The sequence below is a fragment of the Rhinopithecus roxellana genome, chromosome 6 (genome assembly GCF_007565055.1).
Source record: "Rhinopithecus roxellana isolate Shanxi Qingling chromosome 6, ASM756505v1, whole genome shotgun sequence".
NCBI lineage: Eukaryota > Metazoa > Chordata > Mammalia > Primates > Cercopithecidae > Rhinopithecus > Rhinopithecus roxellana.
This window is the reverse complement of record NC_044554.1, coordinates 131,877,409-131,895,188: the sequence shown is the minus strand read 5'-3', so window position 1 is coordinate 131,895,188 and position 17,780 is coordinate 131,877,409. Positions and strand designations below refer to the sequence as shown.

General features: G+C 37.5%; 1 protein-coding gene across 8 annotated transcripts in view; it reads right to left on the bottom strand.

Moving 5' to 3' along the window:
* PHF14 (PHD finger protein 14) overlaps nt 1-17,780 on the bottom strand; it is a 196,197-nt gene that overhangs the window by 170,899 nt on the left and 7,518 nt on the right. For all 8 annotated transcript variants that reach the window (XM_030932734.1, XM_030932735.1, XM_030932736.1 and 5 more), the window contains 2 exons: nt 15,525-16,312; nt 7,305-7,449 (listed from right to left, as the gene is read on the bottom strand). In XM_030932734.1, coding sequence (XP_030788594.1) covers nt 7,305-7,449; nt 15,525-16,312 — 933 coding nt within the window. The remainder of the gene's footprint in view (nt 1-7,304; nt 7,450-15,524; nt 16,313-17,780) is intronic.

Here is a 17,780-nt window from a genome sequence, read left to right as displayed (position 1 = left end):
GGACTAGGCAACTAACAAAAATGAGTAAGTGGTTTGAGAGAGGACTGTGGTGAACTGGAGACCACAGGCCTTACTAGCAGGGAGCAGCCTTATTCAGCTCCAGCAGATTGTGCTAGAAGAAACTGAAAACTACTGCAAGGGCAGGCATATGCCTTTAGTGCCTTTAGTCGCAGCTACTTGGGAAGTTGAAACAAGAAGACTGAGCCCAGGAGTTTAAGGCAAGCCTGGGACACTCCATCACTTAAAACAACAACAGCGACAACAACAGCAAAAAACTCTAGTGCCTCCAGAACTTTGCAAAAGAAGCTTGAAATCCTAAATGTGTAAGACTTCCCAATGTTTAAATGTTAGCAACCAATTCTATTACTTAAAACTACTGTGCTAGCCTAAAAAAATACATCCAAGGTCAATGACCACAATCTAAGAAGTAGACCTAAGAATGACTTAAGAAGTAGAGATGGTACTCAGCATTTTAATGAAGCAGAGAAAAAGAGAGAGAGTGCCCTCAGCATCATAAGAGAATCACCAAAACTAACAGAACTCATCATGACTGCATCACATATCAGCAATGACATTCATGGATATAAGCAGCAGTAACATGCTTGTGATCATCAGTGATCAATGTAACAAACACTGCCAAAGTACCTGCTACTCCTGAGTTAACATATTCTTTACCTACTCCCAGGAATCTGAACCACACCTGGAGAAGAAAAATACAAACATATACAACCATGTTTACTTTTCTCAGTAACAGTATTCATTACCACTAATATCATATTCATATGAATGAACGAATGAATATGATATTTATATTAATGAGCCCCTTATATTCATGACCACTAATATCAAGTGGTCTTATTGCTGTTTATGTGTGTGTGTATATATGTGTGTGTGTGTGTGTGTATACATATATATTTTAGGTATATATTTCCTTATTCAGTTTATTCTCCCAAATAAATTTTATACAACTCTGCCTCCCCAAATCTCTAACTCCCCACTGTCCCCACTCTCTGCTAATGGCTTTGCTTCCTATTTCACTAAGAAAACAAGAAACATTTTTAAAATAACTTACACATGCTCCAACTACCACATCTAACAACCTACCTAGATTTGGACCCATATATCCTTTTCTCCCTAATTACTATGGTTACTCTTATCCACTCAATCTCTCTACTTGGTACTGGATCTCATCCCCTCTAATCTTGCACTCAAAACTTTTGTTCCAGCAATTGTTCCCCCTTCTTTCCTTACTATTTTCCTTATATCACCAATCTCCCATTCCACTGGGTCATCTCCATCAGCACACAACATGCTATATATTCTCTGCACATGTGGTAGGCAGCCTCTAAGATAGCCCTTAATAATCAGTGCCTCCTGGTATTTATACTCTTAGAATGCTCTCAACTACATCTGACTAGGGTTGGCTTATGTGAACAGCAGAATATGGGAGAAATGGTTGTATGTACTACCAATATTAGACTATAAAATATACTAGTACTCTTATACAACTGCTTCCATCTCTTTCCTTTTTGATCACTTACTCTGAAGCCAGCTGCCCTTCATGAAGACATTCATGCAGTCTATGAGGGAGGTCCATGCAGTAAGAAACTGAGGTCTCTGGCCAACAGCCATCAAAGAACTGAAGCCTACCAACAACTATTTGACTTAGCTTAGAAGCAAATCCTCCAGGTCCAGCCAAACCTTAAAATGACTACAGCCTAGGCTATGGCTTTGACCTGCAACTTCATGAGAGACTCTAAGTCAGAACAACCCAACCAACTGCTCCCAGATTTCTTAACCTTTAGAAATCTTGTGAAATAATAAATGTTTGTTGTTTTAAGCTGCTATGTTTTGGGATAATTTGTTCCACAGCAGCAGATAATTAACACAGCATCTAAAATAAGAAGGGAAAAAACCCTCCCTCAATTTCACATCCCTTTTCCCATCTCCTGGCTTCTCTTTTTTTTTTTTTTTTTTTTTTTTTTTTTTTTCTTGAGACGGAGTCTCACTCTGTCACCCAGGCTGGAGTGCTGTGGCCGGATCTCAGCTCACGGCAAGCTCCGCCTCCCGGGTTCACGCCATTCTCCTGCCTCAGCCTCCCGGGTAGCCGGGACTACAGGCGCCGCTACCTCGCCCGGCTAGTTTTTTTTGTAGTTTTTAGTAGAGACGGGGTTTCACCGTGTTAGCCAGGATGGTTAGCCAGGATGGTCTCGATCTCCTGACCTCGTGATCCGCCCGTCTCGGCCTCCCAAAGTGCTGGGATTACAGGTTTGAGCCACCGCGCCCGGCCCTGGCTTCTCTTTATATAAAAACTCGTCATAGGAATTGCACTTGGTCACTTTTTGCACTTCCCCTTCTTTTATTCTCACTTTGAACTCTCTCAGATCAAGATGGCCAATGACCCTCATCAATAAATTCAATGATATATTCTCAGTTATAATGTGTTTTTGCCCTGCTTGAGAATATTAAACTCTACTATAGAGAAACAAAATGAGATCAATAAAACTTACATGTGTATGTACAGATAAAAAGTAAAGCATGTATGCATTAAACACAGACAGAAAGGGACAGAAGGACCAAGATGTATCTAACATTCTTGAGGCAAATATGCAAAAGGCACCAAAGAGTCAAAATACATTAAATATATATGAGACACTTAGAACTCAACATTTATGAGGCCTTAATTTGGCCACCCATTGGTGATACCTATTCTGTCCACTGACTAACAAATACAAATAAAACCTATGGCTGTTGAGTAGATTAACTGGAGAGCTAACACCATGACCAGGCATACTTGTTCCTGTATCTTCCTGAGAGTGTATCTTTGGCCCAGGGCACCTACCTTGTGGGTTCTGGTTCTCATAACCGCAGCATTAGCAAAGAAGGCTGATAAGCCAAAATGTATAAACACTATGTACCCCAGGAATTATTTAGGTAGTATGGTCCTTCTATCCTACTTAAACCTCAGTCTAAATGTGTTAACTTATCCTCTATCTTTCCCCTTGCTTCTGTGTATTTTATATTTATTTAATGAATCATGTGATACAAACATTTTTTCAATTAGTTTTTTTTTCAATAACCTCTGGGATAGCTTGCCTGGTGGTGTACTTGAAGTCCAGCATTGAATTAGGGTGATTTCCCACTCTTAAAAACATTATTTGACACATTTACTGACTTTCTCTTTTTGAAACATTTTTCTCTGGGTCATCACCCATGGTTCTCATATCTCACTGGCCATGTGTTCCCCATCTCCTCTAAAGTACTAGGATGACTTTATTACAAACATTTAGTCTTACATCTTTGCATAACATCTTCAGGCTGATAAGTCCCAAATTTAAATTTCTAGTCCTAACATCTTACATAAACACAGTGTAAAACCAAACTTTTACTATCTACCTCAAAACCAATTCCTCTCGTAGATAACTGCAATGGTCTCCTAAATATTTTCCTAGTTGCCCACCTTAGATTCACTTCAGTCTACTCCCAACACAGCAGCCTAAGTGATCCTTCCAAAACATGAATCAAACCATATTAATCCTCTGCTCAAAACCCATGCTATGACTTCCCATATCCATCATAATAAAATCTAAAATCAGTACCAGAATCTGCAAGACCCCAGCTGGATTACTACCATCTCTACTCCCACCACTAACCAGGTTGCTCAGCCAGTTCTAGTCATACAAACTTCTGTGCCACTATACAAACACTGAAGCATGTTGCCACTTCAAGATTTTTTTTTTTTTGAGACAGAGTCTCACTCTGTCACCCAGACTGGAGTGCAGTGGCTCGATCTCAGCTCACTGCAACCTCCACCTCCTGGGTTCAAGCCATTCTCCTGCCTCAGCCTCCTGAGTAACTAGGACTACAGGCACACGCCACCAAGTCCAGCTAATTTTTTGTATTTTTAGTAGAGATGGCGTTTCACCATGTTGGACAGGTTGACCTTGAACTTCTGACCTCAAGTGATTCACCGCCTCCCAAAGTGCTGGGATTACAGGCGTGGGCCATTGTGGTTGGCCAAGATCTTTACATTCACTACTCCCTCTGCTTGTAGTGCTCTTTCCCGATATATTTACATGACTTGCTCTTTTACTTCCTTCAGGTCACTGCTCAAATATCCTCTTGTCAGAGTGGGCTTACCTTATCAACTTTTTTTTTTTTTTTTTTTTTTTTTTGAGACAGAGTCTCCCTGTGTCACCCAGGCCAAAGTGCGCTGGCACAATCTCGGCTCACTGCAGCCTCCACATCCTAGGTTCCAGTGAATCTCCTGCCTCAGCCTCCCGAGTAGCTGGGATTACAGGCACACACCACCATACCAGATTAATTTTTGTATTTTTAGTAGAGATGTGGTTTCACCATGTTGTCCAGGCTGATCTTGAACTCCTGACCTCAGGTGATCCGCTTGCCTTGGCCTCCCAAAGTGCTGGGATTTACAGGCGTGAGCCACTGTGCCTGACCCCTTATCAACTTTTATAAATACAAACTTCTGCCAACTCACCCAACCACCCTCACACATAGCATTCCTATACTCCTTGTCCTACTTCGTGTTCCTTCAGAATCTGGGCCACCAACTGAGAGATATTTATTGGTTTGCTTACTGCCTGTTTGTCCAGACATTAAGTTCCACCAGGTCAACAATTTGTACATTCTATTTCGTATGCCTAAAATTTACAGAATACCAAGCACACAGAAGGTACTCAACAAACATTACTAAAAATATAAATGAGTAATAGTAACTGGAGATATTCCCACAGTGAGTGTTAGCAGCAAAAAAGGGCAGCTCCACATGAAGACAAGAGGATTAGCTAGAGAATCACAGATCCTGCCAAGTCCCACAAGTCCAGCAGACTCTCAGAATTTCTTGGGACAAGGGCTGTAATACCAGAAAAGCAGGTAAGAGAAAAGCCATAGAAATATTGTTTTGTGGTAGTCACAGCCCTGATTAAAACATAATAATAATAATTAATTGGTAAGAAAAATAACCTTACCACAGATAAACCAGAAAGATACCCTCCCAACCAAGTGATCAAAATATCACCAGTATTCAAAATTGGTAGGCTTATGCAATAAAAGAGAAAAAAAGGAAGGTAATATCACCAGTAACTGCACAAATAAATATAATATGCTTCCTAATACGTTGCACTAAGAACACTACATAACTTCTGTGGTATTCCTGCCAAAAGCATATAACTCAAATCTAATCATATTAGGAACATTCTGTAAAAACAAAACAAAAAATCTGGTCTATATTTAAAAATGTCTATGACATAAAACACAGAAACTCAAGGACTGTTCCACATTAAAGATGACTAAACAGACATGACAATTAAATGCAATACATGATCCTGGGTTTTATTTTGTTAGAAATGACATTGTTGAGACAATTGGCAAAATCTGAATACAATCTATATAGATTAAACAGTATTTCATCAATGTTAACTTCCTGACTTTGATAATTATGTGGTTATGTGAGATAATACTTTTTTTTTTTTTTTTTTTTTTTTTTTTTTTTAATTTTGAGACAGAGTCTCCCTCTGTTGCCCAGGCTGGGGTACAGTGGCACAATCTCAGCTCACTGCAACCTCCACCTCCTGGGTTCCAGTGATTCTCCTGCCTCAGCCTCCCGAGTAACTGGGATTACAGGCATGAGCCACCACACCCAGCTAATTTTTGTATTTTTAGTAGAGATGGGGTTTCGCCATGTTGGCCAGGCTGGTCTCAAACTCCTGACCTCAGGTGATCCACCCACCTCAGCCTCTTAAAGTGCTGGGATTACAGGTGTGAGCCACTGCACCTGGCCCTTTGCTCTTAAAAAATACATACTATTGGACAGGCACGGTGGCTCACGCCTGTAATCCCAGCACTTTGGGAGGCTGAGTCAGGTGGATCACTTGAGGCCAGGAATTTGAGACCAACCTGGCCAACATAGCGAAATACCATCTCTATTAAAAATACAAAACTTAGCCGGGCATGGTGGCAGGCACCTATAATCCCAGCTACTCGGGAGGCTGAGGCAGGAGAATTGCTTGAACCTGGGAGGCGGAGGATGCAGTGACCTGAGATGGCGTTGCTGCACTCCAGCCTGGACAATAGAGCAAGACTCTCTCAAAAATAAAAGTACATCTGTGAAAGAAGAAGCTACAAAAAATTGATAGAATGTAAGTTTTTTAAGAATACTTTCTATCAGATTAAAATAGTCAACTTTTTCCTACTTCTGAATTTTATTTAAAAACTAAAAATAATTTTTTAAAATTTAAAATTAAAAAAAAAAAACTGGAAATAAGGCCTGGCACACTGGCTCATGCCTGTAAACTCAGCACTTTGAGAGGCTGAGGCAGGCAGATTGCTTGAGGTCAAGACCAAGTCTGGGCAACACAGCAAAACCCTGTCTCTACAAAAAAAAAAAAAAATTTTAATTAAAAAAAAAATAGTATCATAAAATACAATACCATAACCCTGACCTTTAAAGAAATACTGATTTCCATACAGTATTGCTATTTTCATTATTTAAATTTTTTTTTTTAAATTAAGATGACCGTGGGACCAGGTGTGGTGGCTCACACCTGTAATCCCAGCACTTTGGGAGGCTGAGGCAGGCAGATCACTTAAAGTCAGGAGTTTGAGACCAGCCTGGCCAACGTGGTAAAACCCCGTCTCTAGTAAGAACACAAAAATTGGCTGGGCGTGGTTGCTCATGCCTGTAATCCCAACACTCTGGGTGGCCGAGGCGGGTGGATCATGAGGTCAGGAGTTAAGATAAGCATGACCCATGTGGTGAAACTCCATCTCTACTAAAAATACAAAAATTAGCCAGGCGTGGTGGCTCATGCCTGTAATCCCAGTTACTCAAGAGGCTGAGGCAGAATAGTTTGAACCCGCGAGGCGGAGGTTGAAGTGAGCTGAGATAGCACCACTGTACTCTAGCCTGGGCGACAGAGCGAGACACCATCTCAAAAATAAATAAATTAAAATAAAATAAAAAAGAACACAAAAATTAGTCAGGTGTGGTCGTGGGCACCTGTAGTCCCAGCTACCCGGTAGGCTGAGGCAGCAGAATAGCTTGAACCCGGGAGGTGAAGGTTGCAGTGAACCGAGATTGTGCCACTGCACTCCAGCCTGGGCGACAGAGTGAGACTCCACCTCAAAAACAAAGAAAAGATAACCTGAAAAATAGCACCCATACTTTGATGATTTAGCATTATTTCAACCAAAACACCATGAAATACTGTAGAACCACCTTAGTACAAATGTAAAAGAGCCACAGTCAGCCATTTCTAAAAAGAGAGAAAAGAAAGCAACATTACCTTCATGGACCGTAATGCCACAATTGTCACACTGAATTATTTCATCAGCATCCTCACTATTATCTCCCAGACAAACACAGCAAATCAGAATATGGTCCATTTTTTGAGAGCTCCAGTTTTGACTCTTCTCAAGAATCAGCGAGTCCTAATATTAAAATATTAACATATATCAGAAAATCACATTTAAAGTAAAAAAAAAAATTAATCACTAAAATTCTCTTTATTACTTAAACATTATTATATGCACTTCCAAATGTATGCCCCATTTTCCATTCTTTTATTAACTCCAAAGTACATTACATTTGAGAAATATATACCTGACGTCTTTGTTAAAGAACACTATAAGCACCCTCTTATTTAATTTTTCACTTCTCTGCAAGCTTCGTATTCTCTCTCCTCTAGGAGAGAGGATATGAAAAAGCAGGCATGCAACTAACAACTCTTGATCTGCTTTGCCCCTTAAACTAGGAAAAACGAAAAATGAATCCACAAGTAATCAAAGTAATCATTGATCTTATACATGGGTTTTAAAAGTACAAGACATGATTCTTACACTTTAGGAGCTTATAATCCTACCTAGAGGAGACAAGACACACATATACAAAATAGGAAGAAATGAATTCAAAATAATGTTTAAGCAAGTATGTATGTGATGGCAGACTTAAGGACTCTATACTCCTTAAGTACTGGGGAATTCAGAAATTTCAGCGTTATCAAACTACTGTAAGATAGATCCATGAGAGCCTGCCTAGGTATATGAATATACACAGATACAGAAAATAATCTAAAAAAGGATCCAGATTGACTAGCTGCTAGAAGGGTCAGAGAACTCTATTAATTAGGTTTATATCAAGAAATACCTAGTGTAAACTGGTAATGAAGACATTTAGCTAGTGATACTATAAAAAGAGAGGATGAGATCAGTGGCTCATGCTGGTAATCCCAAATACTGTGGGAGGCTGAAGTAGGAGGATCACTTGAGGCCAGGAGTTTTGAGACCAGCCTGGGCAACACAGTGAGATCCCATTTTTACAACGTATTTTAAAATTAGCTGGGCGTGGTGATGCATGCTCTTAGTCCCAGGTACTCAGGTGGCTGAGGCGGGAGGATCACTTGAGCCCAGGAATTCAATGCTGCAGCCAGCTATTATTATGCCACTGCACTCCAGCCTGGGGGACAGAGCAAGACTGTCTCAAAAAGAAAGAAAGAAATAGGAAGACATATTAATAAACATTTAAAAGATAAAATTCAGAAGAAGAGGGTCTGTTTTCATTTAAACTTTCTGCATTATAAACTTTAAATAAGTTAACAAGAAAATTATTATTGCATATTTAATAGATTGTCCTTAACATTACATATAATAAAAGATGGTACTTGAGTCCACACATTTTTATTTATGAACCTAACTGTTTGGACGAACGGAGGCAAGATGGCGCAGTTCCGGATTCTTCACCGTCAACTTTCCTGCACCCAGGAAAGACACCGGTCCACTGGGCAGGCGCAACCCGACCTCAGACTGAGAAAAACCGGAACCCGCCTAGCCACGCCTACCGCCCGCCCCCGATCCGCCTATGTCCCACCCACTGCCCTCCCACTCCCAGGCCCAGGACAAAAAAGCCGCTCCTGCGGGTGCCCGCTGCCTGCACTTCCTCAGCCCCCACTCCTGTCGGGACTGCAGGAACTCCGCCCTAGAGCTCCACCGGGTGACTCCCCCGGCCTCCCCTGCGGAGGGACCTCACCCCTCCCCCACAAAGCTGGCTGACCAAAAATAAATTTGCAGCTTTGCTCCTAGCCTTGCCTACTCCCTGGTCCTTTAGTACTGGCCCTGGTGAGCCTGGAAAGCAAATCAGTTTCCTGGAAAGCAAATCAGTTTCCTGGAAAGCAAATCAGTTTCCTAGAAAGCAAATCACTAACAATATTCAGAAATAAATTTAATAAACTAGTTTCATACCATACACTCATTAAATATACATTTTTCATAATATATTTCATAAATATATTTTATTATTTTTTATATTTTTATATTCTTTTAAACTCAACCAATATCCAAAAGTAACATTTCGAGCCATCATTTAAACAGTAATTTGTGACACTTGAATATACTGGAAAGTCGCAATTAATAATTCTTTCAACATACTTTGTGTGTAACATCTAAAATTGCAGCAGATTTGTAAAACAATCAGAAAAGAATGCAAATGTCAGCAAGAATATGGTATCATTTCTCTTAGGAATTCTAGTATTTTTAAGTTCTATATTTTGCTTCTCTATGTTATAAAACCAAACAAAATAGGTCTGGGGCTGACAAGTGGCTGGCAAATAAAATTGAAAACATCCTAAATAAAACTCATCTGGTTTTACAGTACCAGAGTAAGCAAACAAAAATCTGCCCAGATTTTCATACTATTAGTCATGCTTCAAAGTTGACATGAAATCAAACATTTTTAAGTTTCTTTCTCACCTCTCACTTATTCGCTACTGAACCTCGAAGCTGTAATTTCTTTATCTGCAAAATGGCAATAAAAATAATATCTACCTCAGGAGGTTATAAGAATTAACAATAGATGGCAAGAATGTTCCTGGCACAAACTAGACACTCAATAAATGTTCAATGCCTTTTCCTTTCCGCTGTATCTCTTGTTAAGGTGGTTCAAAAAGAGGATCATGAACTGATGATTTATTACACTGAGGATCTTCCTTGTACCCCCAAAAGAAAAGTTGCGAGCCTCAATGAGGACTGCTACTTTAAATATCATCCCCATGGTAAGTCCAAAGAAGACTTTCCTTAGAATACCACATCTAGGTTAAAAAAAAAAAAAAAAAATACAGACTAGAAAATAATCTAGCAAGCAATCAAAGTTTGGAAATTAGGATGCTATATATCTTTATGAACTGTGTGGTAATTTCTCTGGTGGAATTAAAATTAATCAGTCCTGGAAAAAAGGTTTACTCATATGGGAAACAAGTAAATTTCAAAAGGTCAGAAAAAGTTGTATCAAAATGCAGTTCTAATTCCTCTATTTTCCTATTTTTCCATTTTGCTCAGAAAAACCATAAATGCCTAAATCATATCTCTACGCCAATTTCTCTCCACATCTATTATCATTTAGAGGCACAGAAAACAACATTAACTAATGTTTCTGGCCCTCTGATCCTCATGATTTGAGACTCTTAATAGAAATGTAACGCAAAGAAGAAAATAGGGAAAACTAGAAATAAAATATTTCCCTAACCAAATAGCTGGCAGACAATGTTTCAACAGGAAAATCTAAATAACACATCCTCCTTAAAAAAATTAGGATCTTAGTTTTCTTTTTCGCTTTTTCTGTTTGTTAGCTTGTTTGTTTGAGATGGAGTTTCACTGTTGTTGACCAGGATGGAGTGCAATGGTGGGATCTCGGCTCACCAAAACCCCCGACTCCCGGGTTCAAGCAATTCTCCTGCCTCAGCCTCCCGAGTAGCTGGGATTACAGGTATATGCCACCACGGCCAGCTAAATCTCAGTTTTAACACATCAAACATAGGTTTAAGCACACTTATGATTAGATCAATACAAAACCTGATTTATTATCATCTGTTGTTTGGATATTTCTGAGAACATACATCATCTTTCAAGATTTTAGAGAAAGTAGTTAAGCTGAAGCTTTTAACATAAAATTTCTAAAATATGGTTTTACATAAAAATAGACATCAGGAAAATAGGTTTTGAATGGCAAAAAAGTACCACCTAGAAAATAACTTTAATATTATGGAATAATGTAATGGAATCCAATGTAATTATAGGAAGAATAAGTGATACTACATGAATAAATCAATCACACTTACAGTAAATATTTCATTTTTTCCATCAGGATTTAAAACTTACCCCCAAAATGATAATACTGATCAATGTTCTCCACAGGCTCTAAAATATGCTTACTGTTAATTTATATATATATTTCACATGATTATAAATGATATATACAAAAGGCTAAATTTTATCTAAACACATGCGTTTAATACAAGGAAATTCCAGCACATTTCCTGTAAAATTAGAATTAAAAGAATCCTACTACTCTGAAGAAAAAATTATTATATCAAAAAGCTTGACCAATCACACTTCCTCTAAGTTTTTAGAAAAGGTCAAATTCTCATGAATCTCAGTATTTATACAATGTTACAGAACTGACTTTTTTTTAGGACTCAGAGCAATTTGTTTCATTTTGCAATGTGTAAAAAGACAACTGATTAATAAGTTAGAAGTCTCAAATAGAAGTGGATATTTATAAATGTTGGCAAAATTTTTACATTTTAATTCACAAAAATCAGGTGACAATTGCCATTTCTTAATGTGACACCTAATATCTTTAACAGAGCCTTTTACAGAAAAAGAATTCTACTCAGCAAAGAACATAAAGTTACATTTATAAAGCAGTAATCCAAAATCCAAACTGTCTCTAATTTTAAGCATTTTCCATGAGAAAGGAACACTTTCTTTCACTAAACAAAAATGCCAATTCTATTGACATAATTTACTGTCATGTATTAATTCTCATACAAAACTTCTGTTTCAAAATATTGAAAATGGGAACCATTTCTGAAAATACTACACCGCCTTCCCCAAAAAACTTACCTCTGAAAACTAAAGGGCAAGATAATCTTAAGGAATCTCAAAGCTGCAAGATTAATGGCTGAAAAAGATATACAACCATATTTCAAGGGGATTCTTCAGACTGCACTAAATTCAAAAAATGCCAGAAGGTCATTGACAAAAACAGGTGCCTATTTGCAAAAATGCAGTTTATCTAATGCCCAGTTCTAGAGCAGCAGTTCTCAACGTGTGGTCCAGTGAATTCTCTTTCAGCAGGTACAAAAAGTAAAGGCAATTTTCATAATCATACTAAGACATTATTTGTCTTGTTCACTCTTTCTCTCATGGGAGTAAAATGAAGTTTTCCAGACACTACATAAAATGGGATCTGACAACTTGTGTGCTTACTCAGTTTTAATTTGAAATGGTAAATATCAACAGATATTATCCACATAAATATTAATGGTTGTCCTCAATAATTTTTAAAACTGTAAAAGGGCTATGTGTGGTGGCTCACACCTGTAATCCCAAAACTTTGGAAGGCTGAAGCAGGAGGACTGCTTGTGGTCAAGAATTTGACATGAACCTAGGCAACATACTGAGATACTGTCTCCACATGCAAAAAATAATAATAATCAAAAATAAAAGCATTAGCCAGTCATGGTCGTACACCCGTAGTCTCAGCTACACCGAAGGCTGAGGTGGGAGAATTGCTTGAGTCTGGGAGATCAAAGCTGCAGTTAGCCATGATCACACCACTGCACCCCAGTCTGGGCAACAAAGCGAGATCCTGTCTCAAAAAAAAAATTTAAATTAAAAAAATTTTAAAATGAGGCCAGGCGTGGTGGCTCATGCCTATAACCCCAGCACTTTGGGAGGCCAAGGCAGGTGGATCACTTGAGGTCAGGAGTTGGAGAACAGCCTGGCCAACATGGTGAAACCCCATCTCTACCAAAAATACAAAAATGTGCTGGGCATGGTGGCACGCACCTGTATTCCCAGCTACTCAGGAAACTGAGGCAGACGAATTGCTTGAACCCATGAGGCGGAGGTTGCAGTGAGCCGAGATCACGCCACTGTACTCCAGCCTGTACTCCAGCCTGGGCAACAGAGTGAGACCCTGTCTCAAAAAAAGAAAAAACTGTTTGAGAATCACTGCTAGAGAGTATTTCAGGGTCTGTAGCACAGGCATGTCAAGGCCATTAAGAGCGATAATTATAAAAGGGCCCTGATAAAATAAATATCAAGTTCCCATAAGAAACTTCAAAATTATGAAAGTTCCAGGTCATCATTTCACTACAAATGAACTTAACATAGCAGCCAAGAAAAATAAATATAATATAAGCTTATATTTAGCTTATAAACTATTTTTATATTTAGCTTATAAACTAAATATGGTATAATTATACATTTCTATTACGTATTTCTAAAGCTACATTTTCAGCTATCTCTACTACAAAGTAGTTTCTGAAAACAAAGTAAAAGCAGGGAAAATCAAACTTCAAATATAATCAAATATATACTTAACTATGTAATGGACACAGAAATTATCACTAGCTAAAATAACCAGGAAGATTAAAACCCAAACATTGGCCACAGCCAACAAGGACTAGCTTTAATCATCTTTTTACAAAATTAAGATCATACAAATAAATCTAGAAATATAACTAATAATCACAATTGGTTAGTTTTTTAATTAAAATGTAATTATCTAATTTGAGGGACATAATTTAAATAAACTAAAATCACCAAAAAATTATGTAGCACTTGAATAATAGAGTTGTGGGGAAAATGACTTAAGCTTTCAAGTAGAATGTTATTCTGGAGAAAAAGTAACTTTTTATAATCTCTTCTACATGGGCACTTTTTTGAAGAAGTGCTTTGGAATCTCATTCCTGGAATGTGTTTGTGTTTGGGACTATTAATCTAAACATAAACGGTCCCATTATTTACTGAAGTGTCTTCTAGTGGAAAAAAAAAACTAAGCAACCAATACATGGACTTCAAATGCATCGTAAATGTTAGTCTACAACCTCTTAGGCAGTATTTATGAAGTACAGGTTTAATAAATAGATGCTATACACATTTTACGTGGCACATTTCTAAACATATGCAGGTGTCCCTCACTCTTTAGCATAAATCTAATCCACACTGCCTCTATCATTAGCTAGACTACTTCTAAGAATATCAACCTAATAAAAATGAAGGAAGTGATGTTGTCAAAAGTAAACTTATTCATTAGATATACAGTATTAAGTGCTATAAATTAAACTGCATGCATGCCTAAATTAAATACAAACAATTAGATTTTTCCATGCCTGTTTAAGATAGCATTGATAATATGGAACTGCCTGTGCTATATCATTAAAAATATTATACTTTTTCCCAAATGACAACTTTCCTTTAAAGTTAAGAATCAGAATGACATTGAAGGCAGGCAACATTTTTTTTCATATAAAATATTGGTTTCAGAAGTAAACCAATGTTTATAATCCAAATATAAACTGTTGTCTCATCTCCACTGATAACCTTACAGTCTGCTATAGATTATTTTGGTAAGGTAATTACCAACTTTTTAAGCAAAACAATTAAAATAGAAAATCACTGCTATGTAATACTTGTAAGCAGAAAAATGTGAAAGAACAAATAAAGTATAAGAGGAAAAATCTTTCTACCAGTTTAACTTACTTCAGTGACATGGAAAAAAAATAAGTGTTTGGTAAAGAAATAAATTTTGGTGAATATAAACACATTAACAGAAATGACAGAATTATTACAGTTGTACACGTGATGTAACAGATACATCTACATGTAAGACAACAACTCAATCTTTCTTTTGAAGAAAAACATATACAAAAACACATACACAAAGAGACACAAATGTGTTTGACTGAAGAGTCTTGAATGATGCATCTCTGAGATCAATGGATAAACCTAACTTTCAGTAGTAGAACTTCAAGTAGAAGCACTGAGCCATTACTGCAGTCTTATGACAAAAATGTCTGTTTTATGATGGAAATGTTTGGGTTTTTATTCCATTTCTTTGTAGAGAGAATTTATTTACTACATATACGTAAAAATAGTTTATACTTATGCGTATGTCCCGTACACATAAAGCAAAGATTTGGTGACTAAAAAGATGATGAGTGCTACAACTGGTAAAGGAATTAATCTTTAAAACTAATCTCTAAGGTTTGAGAAAATCATTAGACTGTTTGTTGCCCTGCTCTAAGGTATTCTCAAGGCCCGCATTTTAATAAGGATATGGACATAACTACGTTGAAAGAAAGGTGACCTTTGTTTTCATATTCCACTCAGCACCATTCAGCAGTCCTATGAACAAAGGAGTAAAGGGATAAAAAGGAGAATGGAAAACTTTGTAATTTCCCAAGTTTATGGATATAAAAATATTTCTCTAAATATTTCTCCTTGAGGACAGAGATTGTGAGCTCCTTGAGAACGGTGACAAATAGTAGATATTTAATAAAAGTCTGTTGGCCAAATGAAAAAATGTTACAGTTAGAGTGCTCATTCATCCCACAGCCGTCTATAAATAGGATTTCAAGGAAGCCACTTAATACAATGTGTAGAGTGATTTAGAGAAGAATTCCCTTTTCCCCAGACACACAGATATAAAAATTGGGTTGATCTACCTCATTACTCTTGCTTTGAGATAGGGTCAGGCTATCATTGGTCAGTTCCTCATCATCAGCACTGTTTCTGCTAAGAACTTTACTCTTCTTCTTCTTGCAACCCCCTTCACTGGCAGGGCTACTATGATCTTCATCATTGCCTTCATCATTCTCGTCTTCATCACTCCCGCTTCCCTCATCTTCATCATCCTCATTGTCTCCATCACTTCCCTCTTTCTGAGATGCAGATCTCCCTTTTCTCTTTACTACAGTAGGTCGCCAATCATTGTCATCCTCACTGTCATAGTCATCCATGTCATTCAGCTCTTCCATGGACACAAAATCCAGAAGCGGTCGGTTTCGTCGAAGGTTCCATTTTTTTGGCTCGCTGACTTGTTCCTCTGCAGCAGTTGTCGTAGTTGGAACAGAAGGGGATGTGTTAACAGCAGGAGGACTTGTGGCTGGTGTGGTGGCAGCAGCAGAAGCAGCCACGTTCTCAGATACTGTTGCTTTTTCTTTTTCCTTCTCTCTTTCCTTCTCTTTCTCCTTTTCCTTTTCTTTTTCCTTCTCTTTCTCCTTTTTCTTTCTAGGTCTTTCTCCATTTTCTTCTTCCTCCTTCTTTTCCATTTTAATTAACTGTTTTTCTGCTGATAGTACTTCTTCCTCTGCAGAATTTTTAAGCTGTTCTTCTTTTACTTTAATATCTTCATTCAGTTCTTCTTCTAAAATATTTTCTTCAGAATCACTACAGGAACCTTCTCCACTGTCCTTTGAAGCATCTTCACTTCCATTACCACTCCCTTCAGAATCTGTTGAAAATATGAGAAAAAAAAAACCACACATATGTATATACATACACACACACACACACAACGCTGACACAAATGAAACCACCAAAATTTGTGAATAACTTGCAAAACAATATAAACAAATTTAAGTCAAAGAATGGTAGACATTCCCAACCTGATCAAATAATAAATCAATGAAGTTGATACAATGGTTTTGTATAGCTCTAATGAAGATGAATATATATAACCCTAAATTAAAATATGCTTTAAAAAGAGAAGCACTATTTTGTGTCACATGGCAATATTTGGTACCGAAGAGGCAATTATTTTTTAAAGTAAATGTGCTTCTTTTAAGATTAGGCACTTGATTTTAATTTTACTGATAACACAGACAAAATTTTTCCTCCCTTAAACATCTTTTGTAAACTATATGGACTTGTAAGTATTGAGTCACAACCAAAACAAGATAAATCTGGCCCATAAAACTGCTTCATTTATTTTACTCTTTTCCCAGTTAAATGAGCATGGATATTTATGATAGTCAACTTATACTACATCCCTAATACACCAAACAAATTTTAGGAATACCAAGAACACAGGTGAAAAGAGACAATAGCAATGGCAGAGAAAAAGGAAGTTGTAAGAGAAATGATCAGTTTTCCTGTTTATTAGGATACTGTTCATATCAATAAAAGAAGAGTCACTACACTTTCAAAACGGCTACACAGTAACCACTATATGCTCTAGAATGGAAGAAACTGATGAATAAAGCAGTCCATCCTGAAAATGAGCAGTCACTGAAAAGTTAGGCTGAAGACATTAAAGAGCTCACAGGACTTAATGCTTTCTAGCAGGTTTCTTCCACTCCTACCTAGGGCAGCCCAGTCCCTCTCAACCCAACACTACTCAGTAACCTTCTAATCATTCTTTGTACCCAATCAAGTAAATAACAATCTAAAATATTTGAAGAGAGAAATAAATGAAAGGAGGGAAAGAGGACAGGGAGCAGGAGGAGGTGGGGAAGAAACCATTTAAGTCTTAACCAGTACCAATAGTTATATCCACAGGATGATGAATTTTTGCACCTATAGCCAAGAAAAAGGTAATGATAAAATGGTGGAAAAAGTACAGTGTTTCCACATCATTTTAATTTCTATTAACTCAACTAGGCTTAACCTCTGTAATTAACTAAGCACTAAAATTGAAGGAAGCTGTCTGTAATCAGTATCTGGTATCTAGTGAGCCCCACAAGTCATACAAATGACTGCTAACAAAAATATCCTGCAAGCAAAATTACATAAAAAATAAACACTAACATTTAACAGATACTGACTGACTCTATGAAATCATTAACAATCTCACAACTGTCATGTAGGTATCCATAGCTTACTTGTGACTGTTCTGAAAAAAATACTCTTATCCTAAACAACCTTGCACAGGATACAAGAGCAATATCATACAGGTCAGCAATTCCCTATCGGAAACTTTA